Here is a 15,032-nt window from a genome sequence, read left to right as displayed (position 1 = left end):
GAGCTGCCCCCGACACTTCATAAATGATGGTTCTCAGTAAAGACAAACGGCTGATGTTAGAGTCACTTTGGTGATGGTGAAAGTGACCAACAAGTAGGCATCCTATGGGCTTAGTAAAAAGCTTTTAGTGTGGCAGGAAGAGTGAAGCAGGAGTCAGGAAGAAGACAGAGGGGCAGCAGTTCTTCTGTCTCAATAAACACAGTAACGTATACATCTGTGGAGCTGCAGCTTGTTTTCTTTGGCTTTTCTTTCTCCCTGCAGATATGGGCAGAAACTCTGGGAGACCGAGCTGCTGACAATGCAGCAAGTGTCCCCGACCGACGAGACCGAGACCAAGAGCGGAGGATGTTATGTAACACGCTCAGACTTCCATACCCACACGCTCACACAGCAGCAGAACGTAGAGCGGCCGCCCTTTAATTCAATCTGCCTGCTGGACGGTCAGCTCGCAAGCAGAGCCAAAAGCAGCAGCTCACATTTAAGGCCCATTGAGTCATTCTTCACTTTCTGATTTATTTAACATAACAACAACTCTTTTGTGTCAAGAGTGAATTTAAAGGAAAATATTTGCCTGTTTTCGATACAGACATGAGGTTTTATTCTCATCGCACGCAGTAAGAACCACAAGCTTTACAGTCAACATGGCGGTGAAGAAAACACAAACAGGGATGTATTGGATTTAGTTATTAACCTTAGTAGATCTTAACATCAGATCAATTCATCTGCAGAGGCTCCAGTTCAAAAAGAGACCAAACTTTTCCTGAGCCACCACAAAGGCCTGGAACAGCCGTTAGGTCGGGCCTGTCTTTAGACTGGCTGAGTGACAGAGATCCTTTTGCTCTGTGATGTCAAACTGAAGCAGATGTTGGTGACTCGTGGCCCTGACTGGCCAGTTAAGCGAAGTGAGGAGTTAACCTTCAATGACGGTATAAAACAGGACAGTCAGTAACAAAACCAAGCCGCTCTGCTGCGACAAACTGCATCTTCTTCATCTGAGCTGACTGAAACTCAAATCTCATCAGCCCATGACTGCGCCCCCCCCCCCCCCCCCCCCCTCTGCTCCCTGCCTGTGCTTTCACTTCTGAAAGAAGACATTTGCTTCAGCATCTTTTCTTAATAACACAGCGCCTCCTGCTGTCCTAAAACTAACATTTCTCTTTAAAGCTGAAATACCACAAAGGCCCAGTGTACAGACACAGATCAGTTTTTCACAGCTGCTCAGTCACTCAGATCAGGATCTCATGTTTCACTTTATTAGGTACACCTGTACTATCAAATGTATTCATGAAAAGGAGTCCAGCTGTTCTAGGATCTATAATCCTTGTGTGGTGAGTGGAAACACTGTTGGTGGATTTGAAACCACTTCAGGTTAAATGAAATAAAAGTGCAGATTTAGTGAGTTTTATGGTCAAAAAGAACCTAAATACACAGAGTAAATGTGCAGGTTCCTACTGATGGATCAAAAAATCCAGTAACATGATATTAAATTCACTGTGAAATTTCTTTGAGGCTTCCTGCTCATCTGGGCATTGTGGGTAATAAGATAGACAGCAGAATGAAAAACTCAGAATCAGAGGGAGGATAGATTGAGATAATAGAGTAGTAGACAGTGCTGTGCTCTCCTCTCCATAGAGAAGCTGTACAGATCCTGCTGCCACAGAAAGCATCCTGAAAGACTCACCCCATCCAGCACATCACCTGTTCCAACTGTAACCTTCAGGGAGACGGTACAGGACAATAAAAGCCAAAACCAGACTGAAAAATCACAATAATACATGAACACTGAAGGGCATGCCTCTTCTTCTCACTAACCTGTGCAATATTCTACCTTGTGCCATCCATTTTAAATCTTTTAATCTTTGATTTGATTTATTATCATCTTTATTTATGTCAAAGTTTGCTTTATTTGCACTGAATAGGATTGCATACAATTTGATTGTACTTTTGTATAATGATAACAAAGATTCCTGATTCCTGCTGGGATACAGATGAAAGCAGAGCTGAAACAACTAATTAATTAGTGACTTGATGTAAAAGAGTCAGCAATGACTTTAATTACCCACAAATTGTTCCAGGTCATTTTGAAAGTACAAGTTCCAGTCCTCATTTATGAAGATCTGCCTCTTTATTTGTCTCATGTGATAAACTAAAAAAATCAAACAATACAACAAAACAAAGCAATAAAACAAGCAATTCATTAACATCACCCTGGACTTTTTTCAGCAGTGATGGACACGTTTTCAGGATGTAGTCATAGCCACAACAACACACATGCTGTTAAGAAAATGAGGATGCTGTCTTGGGCCATCCCTCTGTTTGTAGAGAAGCTCAGAATATAACACAGCAAACAGGGCATGTGGAGGGGGCAAGAGGAAACAGCTGGCTATTCTCTGGAAAATGTTCAAAACAATGAAGTGTGAGTGTTTTGGTGGGATCTAAGGCCACTCTGCGAAGTAAAAGTTTTCCCACATTGGTCACACCAAAATGGTTTCTCTCCAGTGTGAATGCGTTGATGGATATTTAAGGTAGTTGACTGAGTGAAAGCTTTCCCACATTGTTCACAGCTATATGGTTTCTCTCCAGTGTGAATGCGTTGATGTCTCCTAAAGTGAGTTGAGTGAGTGAAAGTTTTCCCACACTGATCACAGCTATACGGTTTCTCTCCAGTGTGAATGCGTTGATGGCTCCTTAAGCTAGCTGATGCAGTGAAAGCTTTCCCACATTGGTCACAGCTATACGGTTTCTCTCCAGTGTGAATGCGTTGATGGCTCCTTAAGCTAGCTGATGCAGTGAAAGCTTTCCCACATTGGTCACAGCTATACGGTTTCTCTCCAGTGTGAATGCGTTGATGGATCCTTAAGCTAGCGGATGCAGTGAAAGCTTTCCCACATTGGTCACAGCTATACGGTTTCTCTCCAGTGTGAATGCGTTGATGGATCCTTAAGCTGGCTGACTGAGTGAAAGCTTTCCCACATTGGTCACAGCTATACGGTTTCTCTCCAGTGTGAATGCGTTGATGGATCCTTAAGCTGGCTGACTGAGTGAAAGCTTTCCCACATTGGTCACAGCTATACGGTTTCTCTCCAGTGTGAATGCGTTGATGGCTCTTTAAGTGAGCTGATTCAGTGAAAGTTTTCCCACACTGGTCACAGCTATACGGTTTCTCTCCAGTGTGAATGCGTTGATGGCTCCTTAAGCTAGCTGATTCGGTGAAGGTTTTCCCACACTGGTCACAGCTATACGGTTTCTCTCCAGTGTGAATGCGTTGATGGTTCCTTAAGTGAGCTGATTGAGTGAAAGCTTTCCCACACTGGTCACAGCTATATGGTTTCTCTCCAGTGTGAATGCGTTGATGTCTCCTAAAGTTAGCCAAGTCAGTGAAAGTTTTCCCACACTGGTCACAGCTGTGTAGTTTCTCTCCCAAATGAAATCTCTGATGAACCTTTAAATCATTTCGTGTTGTGAAGGATTTGTCACAGTGCTGACAGCGGTGACAAGTGGGTCCATCTCTTCCTCTGCGTTTCTATAGCAACAGACACACAACAAAGAGAGAGTAAATGAGACGTCATGGTGGAACGAGCTATCTAGAACCATGAATCACATTTGGTGCATGTCTATGCAACATAACCCAGAGTCCAGGCTGACTAATGCAGTACCAGCTGTGACAACCAACTGCAGGAGCCTGGGGAGGCACAGACCTCTACAGACATTCACAGCCCCCCACCAATCTCCATTATCTAGTTGCATTTTAGGAAATATAAGATTGAAGGGTGATCTGATCAATCCCTCTGACTTTCTGTGGTCTCAACATTTACTTTCAAGTATTTAGACTTGATGTGTAGTGCACAGCTATAACCTACTACTTTCTAGTTCCTTATACCTGTTGCATTTCATTCATGTTTATTTTATATTTCATTGTGTCAGCTTGAAACCATAAAACCATGTAGTGTAGTCGAACAGGACTGTGGATGGTGAATCAAATCCCAAACAATCCATGAACCAATGAATGACATGTCTCGATTGCACTTCATTGTATTGACCACTAGGTGTGCTACTGAGCTCTGTGTCATTGAAGCCTCGAGGAATGAACCATTTTTTTTAACCAAGTGTCGTTGGTGTTGGCCATGTAGTGTCTGATATGTGCCTTTAGTGAGTATAAATATGAATGTAGTGTTTGGTATGTGCCTTTAGGGCATATGATGTGGTAGTGGTCATTGTTTGTATGTTTCTGATCTGTGATCGATTATCTGGAGACAGACAGAACTGCCTGACCTGGGCAGTGGAGATCTGACCTTTGCTCCCCCTCACTAGATACTGGGGGATGGTGTCCTTCTAATATATCCTTGTACCCCTAAAACAAAGAATAGAACTGTCATATGGATGAAAACCAGATGTTGGGATGGATGGTCAAAGGGGGTATAAGAAGTGACCAGAGAGGTGGCTCGAGGAAGACGAGGACAGAGACACTGCAGATTTGGCTGAGGGTTACGCTGTCTGTTCCTACAATTGGCTGAACGTCTTCCCAGGCCTCCATGGTGCCTGTTAGACAACTGACCTTTTTGCAATAAACCTATTTTATTCACTAAGTCGTTGTCAGCGGAAGTTTCCTTTCATCAACTGCATATCATCATCATCAGAGAAGATACGACAGCCATCACTAACTATGGGCCAGTTTTAGTTCCTAACAGTCGGATCAATGGTCTCTATGAAGGCCAATCAGAATAGATGATCACATGACGCACAATAGATCCGCTTTGATTGACGGCTCACTGACAGTTTAGTGTCCATGTCGGCGACAAAGAGACAGTGAGCAGATGTTTGTTTGTAGCCTCTTGGGGGCAAAAGCATCAGGGCTGAATCCCTCTGACTTTCTGTGGTCTGAAAGTCACTTTGAGGATTTCTCAACATTCACTTTCAACTTGTATTTCACAAACATCACTTCCACTCTGCTGTGTCCAGTCTCTCCAGTCTGGAGCCGCTCTGGGACGCCTCCCCTTTGATTTGCGCACATTGGAATGAACTTTTGGAGTTCTTCTATCGGACAAACAGGCGGCAGCACATTTTCTTTGGCGCCAGCTTCACTTGTGATCTCAAAATGTTGGTCAGTACGTTTCATTTGTAAAAGGAAGTAAAAGAGCGCTAAAAGGAGTAAAAAGTGTTCTTTGAGTGAGGACATTTGTTGTTCTATTGTTGCTGAGTTCACTCGCTCACAGAGAAAATGCAGAAATCCATCAAGACAAAGAAAAGAGACGAAAGCCACGCGGACCCCTGAGCCTGTTCCTCGTGTCTTGGTCTCGTGCTGAAGTCATGAACACTGACCTGAACATCGGTGCTATCAGAGGACGAGCCTGTTTGTCTTCTGAGCTCCGGCTTCTGCTTCTCCATCGTCCCGCAGGTCTCCGTGGTTCCTGCTGGACCGTGTAGTCCTGCTGTGACTCTGGACTCTGTCCTCGGAGACTCTCCGGGCTCAGACGAAGCAGCACCGCTGGATCTCGCGGAGCTTTTCGTGTTCTCGCGATGTCGTCTCGCGGGCTCTTATTGGCTCGTTTGGAGTGAGCTGCCCTTTCTCTAAGTCCCGCCCCTTAGTTACTGTTGCTAGGGCCGCTTTGAATCAGTGGCTCCTTGATTTCAGGCAGAAGATGAAGTTTAGTTTGGTGGTTTCCCTCCATCAAGTTTCTCCAAACTCAACAACTCCTGAATGTGTCAGATTGTTAAAGACAGTCTGGGACTTTCTCCCTGGGCCTCAAAGCAGTCGGCCTCTACTGGTCACTGTTTAAATGGTGAAACAGTTTGTTCACAGACATCTGCTAATGAGCCATAGGTGTGTCGTCGTCCTAAAAGGTCTCCCGGCCCCCACAGGCTGGATTATCACACTGAGTGTAAGGGCCCTGAACACCTTGATGTCTTTGTCTCCTCCACACAAAACCACACTCCATACAAATGGGTATCAGCTGCTTAAAAAGGCCACATTCTCACCTCTCTTCAGGCGACCAGCTTGAAAAGGAGGGAGAGAGCTGAATATGTGTAAATCAGTGGGCTCTTGGGCTGCTTTAATGACCGGCCCAAAGAGATGCAAACACAAACCCACTGAAGAAAACGTCAGCAAGTGTTTAGTGAGTGTTGGCTTCAAACGTCCTGAGTCACTGTTCATGCAGTAGAAATGATGAAGGTGAAATCAACAGCTAAATGTGAAGCTCATATAATAGATCAATAACAGTTGGGGAGGGTCTCTTCACTGAGGCCTCTAAACGTTTGGAGGGTTTGGGTCCATGAATTAAAAAGCAGCAGCAGAATCATTGTCTTGGCTGTAAGAATCAAGCATCATATTGGTTTCATCTGAACTGACACGTGTCTGTGATCATTTTTCTGCTTTACCACACACAGACCTTCTGCTGGCTTTGGGGTAGTGAGTCCACAGTGATGCTCAGGACACAAAGATGTTTCCACTTGATGGAGTAATGTGAGCATAAAAACATGGAGGATTTGGTTTGAATACTTCAGTGTTATTGCTGAAATGTTACAGTTCATTCTGTGAGAATAAAACAGATTTAACATGTTTATTTTATCTTTTATCTAAATATTAAAGACCCCTCAGTCTTTTGGAAACTGAATCTAAACAGTGATTCTTTGGTTAAACTGTCTGTCACACTGAATATGAACCACCATGTATTGTCTCTCTCTCTCCCCAGTTCTCTGATGCAGACTGTCCAGCTGCTTCTTCTTGTCGACTCTGATCAGAGAAACTAACTCAGTTTTTTCTAATCCTAAATATCTGTTTAACAGTGGGAGTCTTCTAATATTAATACTAATATTACTGTAAGTACTATAAAGAAAGGTTTATCTGTCCAGGATCCTTTCAACAACACAATATAAGGCAGAAAGGACGTGACGTGACAGAAATATAATCACAGACATGTTAGCGTCAGTTCAGATTAAACCAACATGATGCCTGATTCTTACAGCCAAGAGAATGATTTCACTGCTGTTTCTGAATGTATGCAGAAACCCTCTACTCATTTTTGTCTCAAGTACTTTTAATACCTGCCACTGTCACAGCGAGGAGATTATTCCCCAAATGTTATTTATCATGTGAGCATCACATTTAACTAATGTTGTAAATAGTACCTTGCCTCACACAATGGAGCCAAAGTGTTGTGCTCAGAACTCTGGGGCACCAATAAATGTTGGGGTTTGGACCATTTCTGGAGCAATTTGGAGATAATTGGGAAATAATCCCCAATTATAAAAAAATAAGTAGTGCAAAGTCCACCCTGATTGGGGTAACCACCTCGATAGCTGAGGACAAAGAGACAATTTAACTGATTCAGTTTCATAAAATACTTATTTATCAGGATTAATAATTAACTTAATATCTAAAACCAAAATTACCACCTTAATAGCTAGTTGAAGGATTCTCTGGCTGTGACATTTGAGTGGTGGCGCTCTGAAGCTTCATGTATGTTTATGTTATTAGCTCCTGTGGGCTATCAGGTCATTTCTATACAAACGTCTGAAAAAATGTCAAAAATGTGTGTTGTGATTGTCTTCATGTTTCTGTGTTTACCAGTTTAGTAGGATGAGGTGTTCCCTCGTGGGCTGAGAAAACTGTCCATTCCAGGATAAATAAACAGTGAAATGAATGAGCTGGAAAATGCCTCATAGCTTCTGAATAGTTTGTGGTACATTAATCCTCCTGAGGCCCAACCACCTGTTAACATGTGATGACAACTAAACTTGATCTGTTGTCTGAAGAAGGCTGCTGGGATACAGATGAAAGCAGAGCCGAAACAATTAATCAGTTAGTAACTTGATGCAAAAGAGGCAACAATGACTTTATTTACCCATAAATTGTTCCAGGTCATTTTTAAAGTAAAAACAGCAACCATGCTGAGTTCCAGTCCTCAGTTATTAAGATCTGACTCTTTATTGTCTCATGTGATGAACTAAAGAAACAAACAACTAAACAAGCAATTCATTAACATCCCTCTGGACTTTTTTCAGCAGTGATGGACATGTTTTCAGGATGTAGTCATAGCCACAATAACACACATGCTGTTAAGAAAATGAGGATGCTGTCTTGGGCCATCCCTCTGTTTGTAGAGAAGCTCAGAATATAACAACACAGCAATCAGGGCATGAGGAGGGGGCAAGAGGAAACAGCTGACTATTCTCTGGAAAATGTTCAAAACAATACAGTGTGAGTGTTTTGGTGGGATCTAAGGCCACTCTGCGAAGCAAAGGTGCTCCCACATTGGTCACACCAGAACGGTTTCTCTCCAGTGTGAATGCGTTGATGGCTCCTTAAGCTATTTGATTGAGTGAAAGTTTTCCCACATTGGTCACAGCTATACGGTTTCTCTCCAGTGTGAATGCGCTGATGGCTCCTTAAGCTAGCTGGTGCAGTGAAAGCTTTCCCACATTGGTCACACCAGAACGGTTTCTCTCCCGTGTGAATGCGTTGATGGCTCCTTAAGCTAGTTGATTCAGTGAAAGTTTTCCCACACTGGTCACAGCTATACGGTTTCTCTCCAGTGTGAATACGTCGATGTCTCATTAACTCAGTTGATCGAAAGAAAGTTTTCCCACACTGGTCACAGCCATACGGTTTCTCTCCAGTGTGAATGCGTTGATGGCTCCTTAAATTGGTTGATTGACTGAAAGTTTTCCCACATTGGTCACAGCTATACGGTTTCTCTCCAGTGTGAATACGTCGATGTCTCATTAACTCAGTTGATCGAATGAAAGTTTTCCCACACTGGTCACAGCCATACGGTTTCTCTCCAGTGTGAATGCGTTGATGGCTCCTTAAGCTATCTGATGCAGTGAAAGTTTTCTCACACTGGTCACAGCTATATGGTTTCTCTCCAGTGTGAATGCGTTGATGGATCCTTAAATTAGTTGACTGAGCGAAAGCTTTCCCACACTGGTCACAGCTATATGGTTTCTCTCCAGTGTGAATGCGTTGATGGATCCTTAAATTAGTTGATTGAGTGAAAGTTTTCCCACACTGGTCACAGCTGTGCAGTTTCTCTCCCAAATGAAGTCTCTGATGAACCTTTAAATCATTCCGTGTTGTGAAGGATTTGTCACAGTGCTGACAGCGGTGACAAGTGGGTCCATCTCTTCCTCTGCGTTTCTATAGCAACAGACACACAACAAAGAGAGAGTAAATGAGACGTCATGGTGGAACGAGCTATCTAGAACCATGAATCACATTTGGTGCATGTCTATGCAACATAACCCAGAGTCCAGGCTGACTAATGCAGTACCAGCTGTGACAACCAACTGCAGGAGCCTGGGGAGGCACAGACCTCTACAGAAAGGATGTTCTGATCAATTGGTCCTCAATCATTATGGGCCAGTTTTAGTTCCTAACAGTCGGATCAATGGTCTCTATGAAGGCCAATCAGAATAGATGATCACATGACATCACAGCCCCCCACCAATCTCCATTATCTAGTTGCATTTTAGGAAATATAAGATTGAAGGGTGATCTGATCAATCCCTCTGACTTTCTGTGGTCTCAACATTTACTTTCAAGTATTTAGACTTGATGTGTAGTGCACAGCTATAACCTACTACTTTCTAGTTCCTTATACCTGTTGCATTTCATTCATGTTTATTTTATATTTCATTGTGTCAGCTTGAAACCATAAAACCATGTAGTGTAGTCGAACAGGACTGTGGATGGTGAATCAAATCCCAAACAATCCATGAACCAATGAATGACATGTCTCGATTGCACTTCATTGTATTGACCACTAGGTGTGCTACTGAGCTCTGTGTCATTGAAGCCTCGAGGAATGAACCATTTTTTTAACCAAGTGTCGTTGGTGTTGGCCATCACTAACTATGGGCCAGTTTTAGTTCCTAACAGTCGGATCAATGGTCTCTATGAAGGCCAATCAGAATAGATGATCACATGACGCACAATAGATCCGCTTTGATTGACGGCTCACTGACAGTTTAGTGTCCATGTCGGCGACAAAGAGACAGTGAGCAGATGTTTGTTTGTAGCCTCTTGGGGGCAAAAGCATCAGGGCTGAATCCCTCTGACTTTCTGTGGTCTGAAAGTCACTTTGAGGATTTCTCAACATTCACTTTCAACTTGTATTTCACAAACATCACTTCCACTCTGCTGTGTCCAGTCTCTCCAGTCTGGAGCCGCTCTGGGACGCCTCCCCTTTGATTTGCGCACATTGGAATGAACTTTTGGAGTTCTTCTATCGGACAAACAGGCGGCAGCACATTTTCTTTGGCGCCAGCTTCACTTGTGATCTCAAAATGTTGGTCAGTACGTTTCATTTGTAAAAGGAAGTAAAAGAGCGCTAAAAGGAGTAAAAAGTGTTCTTTGACTGAGGACATTTGTTGTTCTATTGTTGCTGAGTTCACTCGCTCACAGAGAAAATGCAGAAATCCATCAAGACAAAGAAAAGAGACGAAAGCCACGCGGACCCCTGAGCCTGTTCCTCGTGTCTTGGTCTCGTGCTGAAGTCATGAACACTGACCTGAACATCGGTGCTATCAGAGGACGAGCCTGTTTGTCTTCTGAGCTCCGGCTTCTGCTTCTCCATCGTCCCGCAGGTCTCCGTGGTTCCTGCTGGACCGTGTAGTCCTGCTCTGACTCTGGACTCTGTCCTCGGAGACTCTCCGGGCTCAGACGAAGAAGCACCGCTGGGTCTCGCTTGTTCTCGCGATGTCACGTCGTCTCGCGGGCTCTTATTGGCTCGTGTGATGGGAATTTGCATGTCAGAAGACAAAGAAATGTAAATTCACAGTTTGATCCACCAGGGTGTGTCCCGACCAGACCGCAGAAGAAAGAGGTGTTAAAACATTTGGTCTGTCAGGACGCATCCCGGCCAGGTATGGGAACAAAGGAGGTGTTGAAATAACGTCTGATCAACAGGATGTGTATTCTTTTGCATATCCCAGGGTCTACAGGCCAAACCCCCAAGCCTACAGGTCCCCACCTCATAAAAAGCAACAGAGATACAGACTCAGGGAACTCTGTTGCAGAACTGTTAGACTGCGGGACTGTCTCTGTAACAGCTGTTCCTTTTTCAAAAATAAATGCGCACAAGAACTCCATGCAACAGACTTTATCTTTCAAAAATTTCCACGACACTCGTTTGGAGTGAGCTGCCCTTTCTCTAAGTCCCGCCCCTTAGTTACTGTTGCTCAGGCCGCTTTGAATCAGTGGCTCCTTGATTTCAGGCAGAAGATGAAGTTTAGTTTGGTGGTGTAGCTCCCTCCAGTAACAACATGAGTCGCGAGATCTCGATTAAAAAAACAGGGTTTATTCTGCTTCCAGGCCAACCCGTGAGAACTGGGTTAAAGACAAAATAAAAATAAAGAATACACAAAATTAAATCACATGTTTGTCCATCTTAAGAATTTAGCTTCCATTGCTAGCCTAATAGCATGTAGAGCTTATGCAACATGCAGCATACCTTTCACATCTGAAACAGCAATTAACGTTTACAGACTCCTTGTCAATGTGAGGCATCAATAACATGTCAAACATACAGTAGACTGCTTAACTCATACATCTGAAGTGAAGCACAGCACGTCCACATATCATTAGCAGGCTAATTACCATAACAATACGAGTGCTATTTGCATGTCATTTACACGTCTTTACTTTAATAATAATATGAACATAAATGTAAACGTACCTCGTAGGCTGCTTGTAACAAAGAGGGGCTCGTATTAGACTGCTCTTCTCTTCCTCTTTCTTTAGTTGTGCAAGATAAACTTTAGAATCTTAGCCTGAAGTCTGCCGCTTCATTCATTCCTTTCGCGCTCAGTTTTCATTTCCGTATTGCAGTCCGTCCGTAAAACATGACGTGTGGAACACTCTATTAACGATAAATAGTTCCGCCTCATTAACAACAATATGAACGCAGTTAGAATGAAGAAATGACATAACTAATAATGAGAGGCAGTTACAGAGGAAAACCACCAAACTAAACTTCATCTTCTGCCTGAAATCAAGGAGCCACTGATTCAAAGCGGCCTTAGCAACAGTAACTAAGGGGCGGGACTTAGAGAAAGGGCAGCTCACTCCAAACGAGCCAATAAGAGCCCGCGAGACGACGTGACATCGCGAGACTACAAAGGCTCCGCGAGATCCAGCGGTGCTGCTTCGTCTGAGCCCGGAGAGTCTCCGAGGACAGAGTCCAGAGTCAGAGCAGGACTACACGGTCCAGCAGGAACCACGGAGACCTGCGGGACGATGGAGAAGCAGAAGCCGGAGCTCAGAAGACAAACAGGCTCGTCCTCTGATAGCACCGATGTTCAGGTCAGTGTTCATGACTTCAGCACGAGACCAAGACACGAGGAACAGGCTCAGGGGTCCGCGTGGCTTTCGTCTCTTTTCTTTGTCTTGATGGATTTCTGCATTTTCTCTGTGAGCGAGTGAACTCAGCAACAATAGAACAACAAATGTCCTCACTCAAAGAACACTTTTTACTCCTTTTAGCGCTCTTTTACTTCCTTTTACAAATGAAACGTACTGACCAACATTTTGAGATCACAAGTGAAGCTGGCGCCAAAGAAAATGTGCTGCCGCCTGTTTGTCCGATAGAAGAACTCCAAAAGTTCATTCCAATGTGCGCAAATCAAAGGGGAGGCGTCCCAGAGCGGCTCCAGACTGGAGAGACTGGACACAGCAGAGTGGAAGTGATGTTTGTGAAATACAAGTTGAAAGTGAATGTTGAGAAATCCTCAAAGTGACTTTCAGACCACAGAAAGTCAGAGGGATTCAGCCCTGATGCTTTTGCCCCCAAGAGGCTACAAACAAACATCTGCTCACTGTCTCTTTGTCGCCGACATGGACACTAAACTGTCAGTGAGCCGTCAATCAAAGCGGATCTATTGTGCGTCATGTGATCATCTATTCTGATTGGCCTTCATAGAGACCATTGATCCGACTGTTAGGAACTAAAACTGGCCCATAGTCAGTGATGGCCAACACCAACGACACTTGGTTAAAAAAATGGTTCATTCCTCGAGGCTTCAATGACACAGAGCTCAGTAGCACACCTAGTGGTCAATACAATGAAGTGCAATCGAGACATGTCATTCATTGGTTCATGGATTGTTTGGGATTTGATTCACCATCCACAGTCCTGTTCGACTACACTACATGGTTTTATGGTTTCAAGCTGACACAATGAAATATAAAATAAACATGAATGAAATGCAACAGGTATAAGGAACTAGAAAGTAGTAGGTTATAGCTGTGCACTACACATCAAGTCTAAATACTTGAAAGTAAATGTTGAGACCACAGAAAGTCAGAGGGATTGATCAGATCACCCTTCAATCTTATATTTCCTAAAATGCAACTAGATAATGGAGATTGGTGGGGGGCTGTGAATGTCTGTAGAGGTCTGTGCCTCCCCAGGCTCCTGCAGTTGGTTGTCACAGCTGGTACTGCATTAGTCAGCCTGGACTCTGGGTTATGTTGCATAGACATGCACCAAATGTGATTCATGGTTCTAGATAGCTCGTTCCACCATGACGTCTCATTTACTCTCTCTTTGTTGTGTGTCTGTTGCTATAGAAACGCAGAGGAAGAGATGGACCCACTTGTCACCGCTGTCAGCACTGTGACAAATCCTTCACAACACGAAATGATTTAAAGGTTCATCAGAGACTTCATTTGGGAGAGAAACTGCACAGCTGTGACCAGTGTGGGAAAACTTTCAGTCAGTCAGCTAGCTTAAGGAGACATCAGCGCATTCACACTGGAGAGAAACCGTATAGCTGTGACCAATGTGGGAAAACTTTCAGTCGATCAACCAATTTAAGGAGCCATCAACGCATTCACACTGGAGAGAAACCATATAGCTGTGACCAGTGTGGGAAAGCTTTCGCTCAGTCAACTAATTTAAGGATCCATCAGCGCATTCACACTGGAGAGAAACCGTATAGCTGTGACCAATGTGGGAAAACTTTCAGTCGATCAACCACTTTAAGGAGCCATCAACGCATTCACACTGGAGAGAAACCATATAGCTGTGACCAGTGTGGGAAAGCTTTCGCTCATTCAACTAATTTAAGGATCCATCAGCGCATTCACACTGGAGAGAAACCTTATAGCTGTGACCAGTGTGGGAAAACTTTCACTGAATCAGCTATCTCAAGGAGCCATCAACGCATTCACACTGGAGAGAAACCATTCTGGTGTGACCAATGTGGAAAAACTTTCAGTCAATCTGCTACCTTAAGGATCCATCAACGCATTCACACTGGAGAGAAACCGTATGGCTGTGACCAGTGTGGGAAAACTTTCTTTCGATCAACTGAGTTAATGAGACATCGACGTATTCACACTGGAGAGAAACCGTATAGCTGTGACCAGTGTGGGAAAGCTTTCGCTCATTCAACTAATTTAAGGATCCATCAGCGCATTCACACTGGAGAGAAACCGTTCTGGTGTGAACAATGTGGGAGCACTTTTGCTTCGCAGAGTGGCCTTAGATCCCACCAAAACACTCACACTTCATTGTTATGAACATTTTCCAGAGAATAGTCAGCTGTTTCCTCTTGCCCCCTCCACATGCCCTGATTGCTGTGTTGTTATATTCTGAGCTTCTCTACAAACAGAGGGATGGCCCAAGACAGCATCCTCATTTTCTTAACAGCATGTGTGTTATTGTGGCTATGACTACATCCTGAAAACATGTCCATCACTGCTGAAAAAAGTCCAGGGTGATGTTAATGAATTGCTTGTTTAGTTGTTTGTTTCTTTAGTTCATCACATGAGACAATAAAGAGTCAGATCACAATAACTGAGGACTAGAACTCAGCATGGTTGCTGTTTTTACTTTAAAAATGACCTGGAACAATTTATGGGTAAATAAAGTCATTGTTGACTCTTTTGCATCAAGTTACTAACTGATTAATTGTTTCAGCTCTGCTTTCATCTGCATCCCAGCAGCCTTCTTCAGCCAACAGATCAAGTTTAGTTGTCATCACATGCTAACAGGTGGTTGTGTACAGGTGGACACGGTAACCTCTGTCTC

The 15,032-nt window shown here is 43.7% G+C and overlaps 2 protein-coding genes across 2 annotated transcripts; one reads left to right on the top strand and one right to left on the bottom strand.

The window, feature by feature from the left end:
• Positions 1 to 2,364: 2,364 nt before the first annotated feature.
• LOC139208098 (zinc finger protein ZFP2-like) lies at positions 2,365 to 8,855 on the bottom strand. The gene is made up of 2 exons (XM_070837663.1): positions 8,602 to 8,855; positions 2,365 to 3,408 (listed from the first exon to the last, which is right to left on the bottom strand). The coding sequence occupies exons 1-2, from the start codon at positions 8,720 to 8,722 to the stop codon at positions 2,402 to 2,404; spliced, it is 1,128 nt and encodes a 375-aa protein (XP_070693764.1). The 5' UTR covers positions 8,723 to 8,855; the 3' UTR covers positions 2,365 to 2,401.
• A 3,380-nt stretch (positions 8,856 to 12,235) lies between these two features.
• LOC139219991 (zinc finger protein 664-like) lies at positions 12,236 to 14,748 on the top strand. Its single transcript, XM_070852033.1, has 3 exons — positions 12,236 to 12,301; positions 13,568 to 14,190; positions 14,359 to 14,748. The coding sequence occupies exons 1-3, from the start codon at positions 12,236 to 12,238 to the stop codon at positions 14,519 to 14,521; spliced, it is 852 nt and encodes a 283-aa protein (XP_070708134.1). The 3' UTR covers positions 14,522 to 14,748.
• Positions 14,749 to 15,032: the final 284 nt, after the last annotated feature.

This window comes from Pempheris klunzingeri, chromosome 2 (genome assembly GCF_042242105.1).
Source record: "Pempheris klunzingeri isolate RE-2024b chromosome 2, fPemKlu1.hap1, whole genome shotgun sequence".
NCBI lineage: Eukaryota > Metazoa > Chordata > Actinopteri > Acropomatiformes > Pempheridae > Pempheris > Pempheris klunzingeri.
The sequence above is the reverse complement of the archived record's forward strand: the minus strand, read 5'-3'. Positions and strand labels throughout refer to the sequence as shown.

Excerpts from the sequence above, each read along its gene's own strand:
- LOC139219991 (XM_070852033.1), top strand. The coding sequence starts at position 12,236 with ATGGAGAAGCAGAAGCCGGAGCTCAGAAGACAAACAGGCTCGTCCTCT. Across the intron at positions 12,302-13,567 it reads CTGATAGCACCGATGTTCAG|AAACGCAGAGGAAGAGATGG; the intron begins GTCAGTGTTCAT and ends CTGTTGCTATAG. Across the intron at positions 14,191-14,358 it reads ACTGGAGAGAAACCATTCTG|CTGTGACCAGTGTGGGAAAG; the intron begins GTGTGACCAATG and ends GAAACCGTATAG.
- LOC139208098 (XM_070837663.1), bottom strand. The coding sequence starts at position 8,722 with ATGAGACATCGACGTATTCACACTGGAGAGAAACCGTATAGCTGTGAC. Across the intron at positions 3,409-8,601 it reads TCACACTGGAGAGAAACCGT|ACAGCTGTGACCAGTGTGGG; the intron begins ATGGCTGTGACC and ends GAGAGAAACTAC.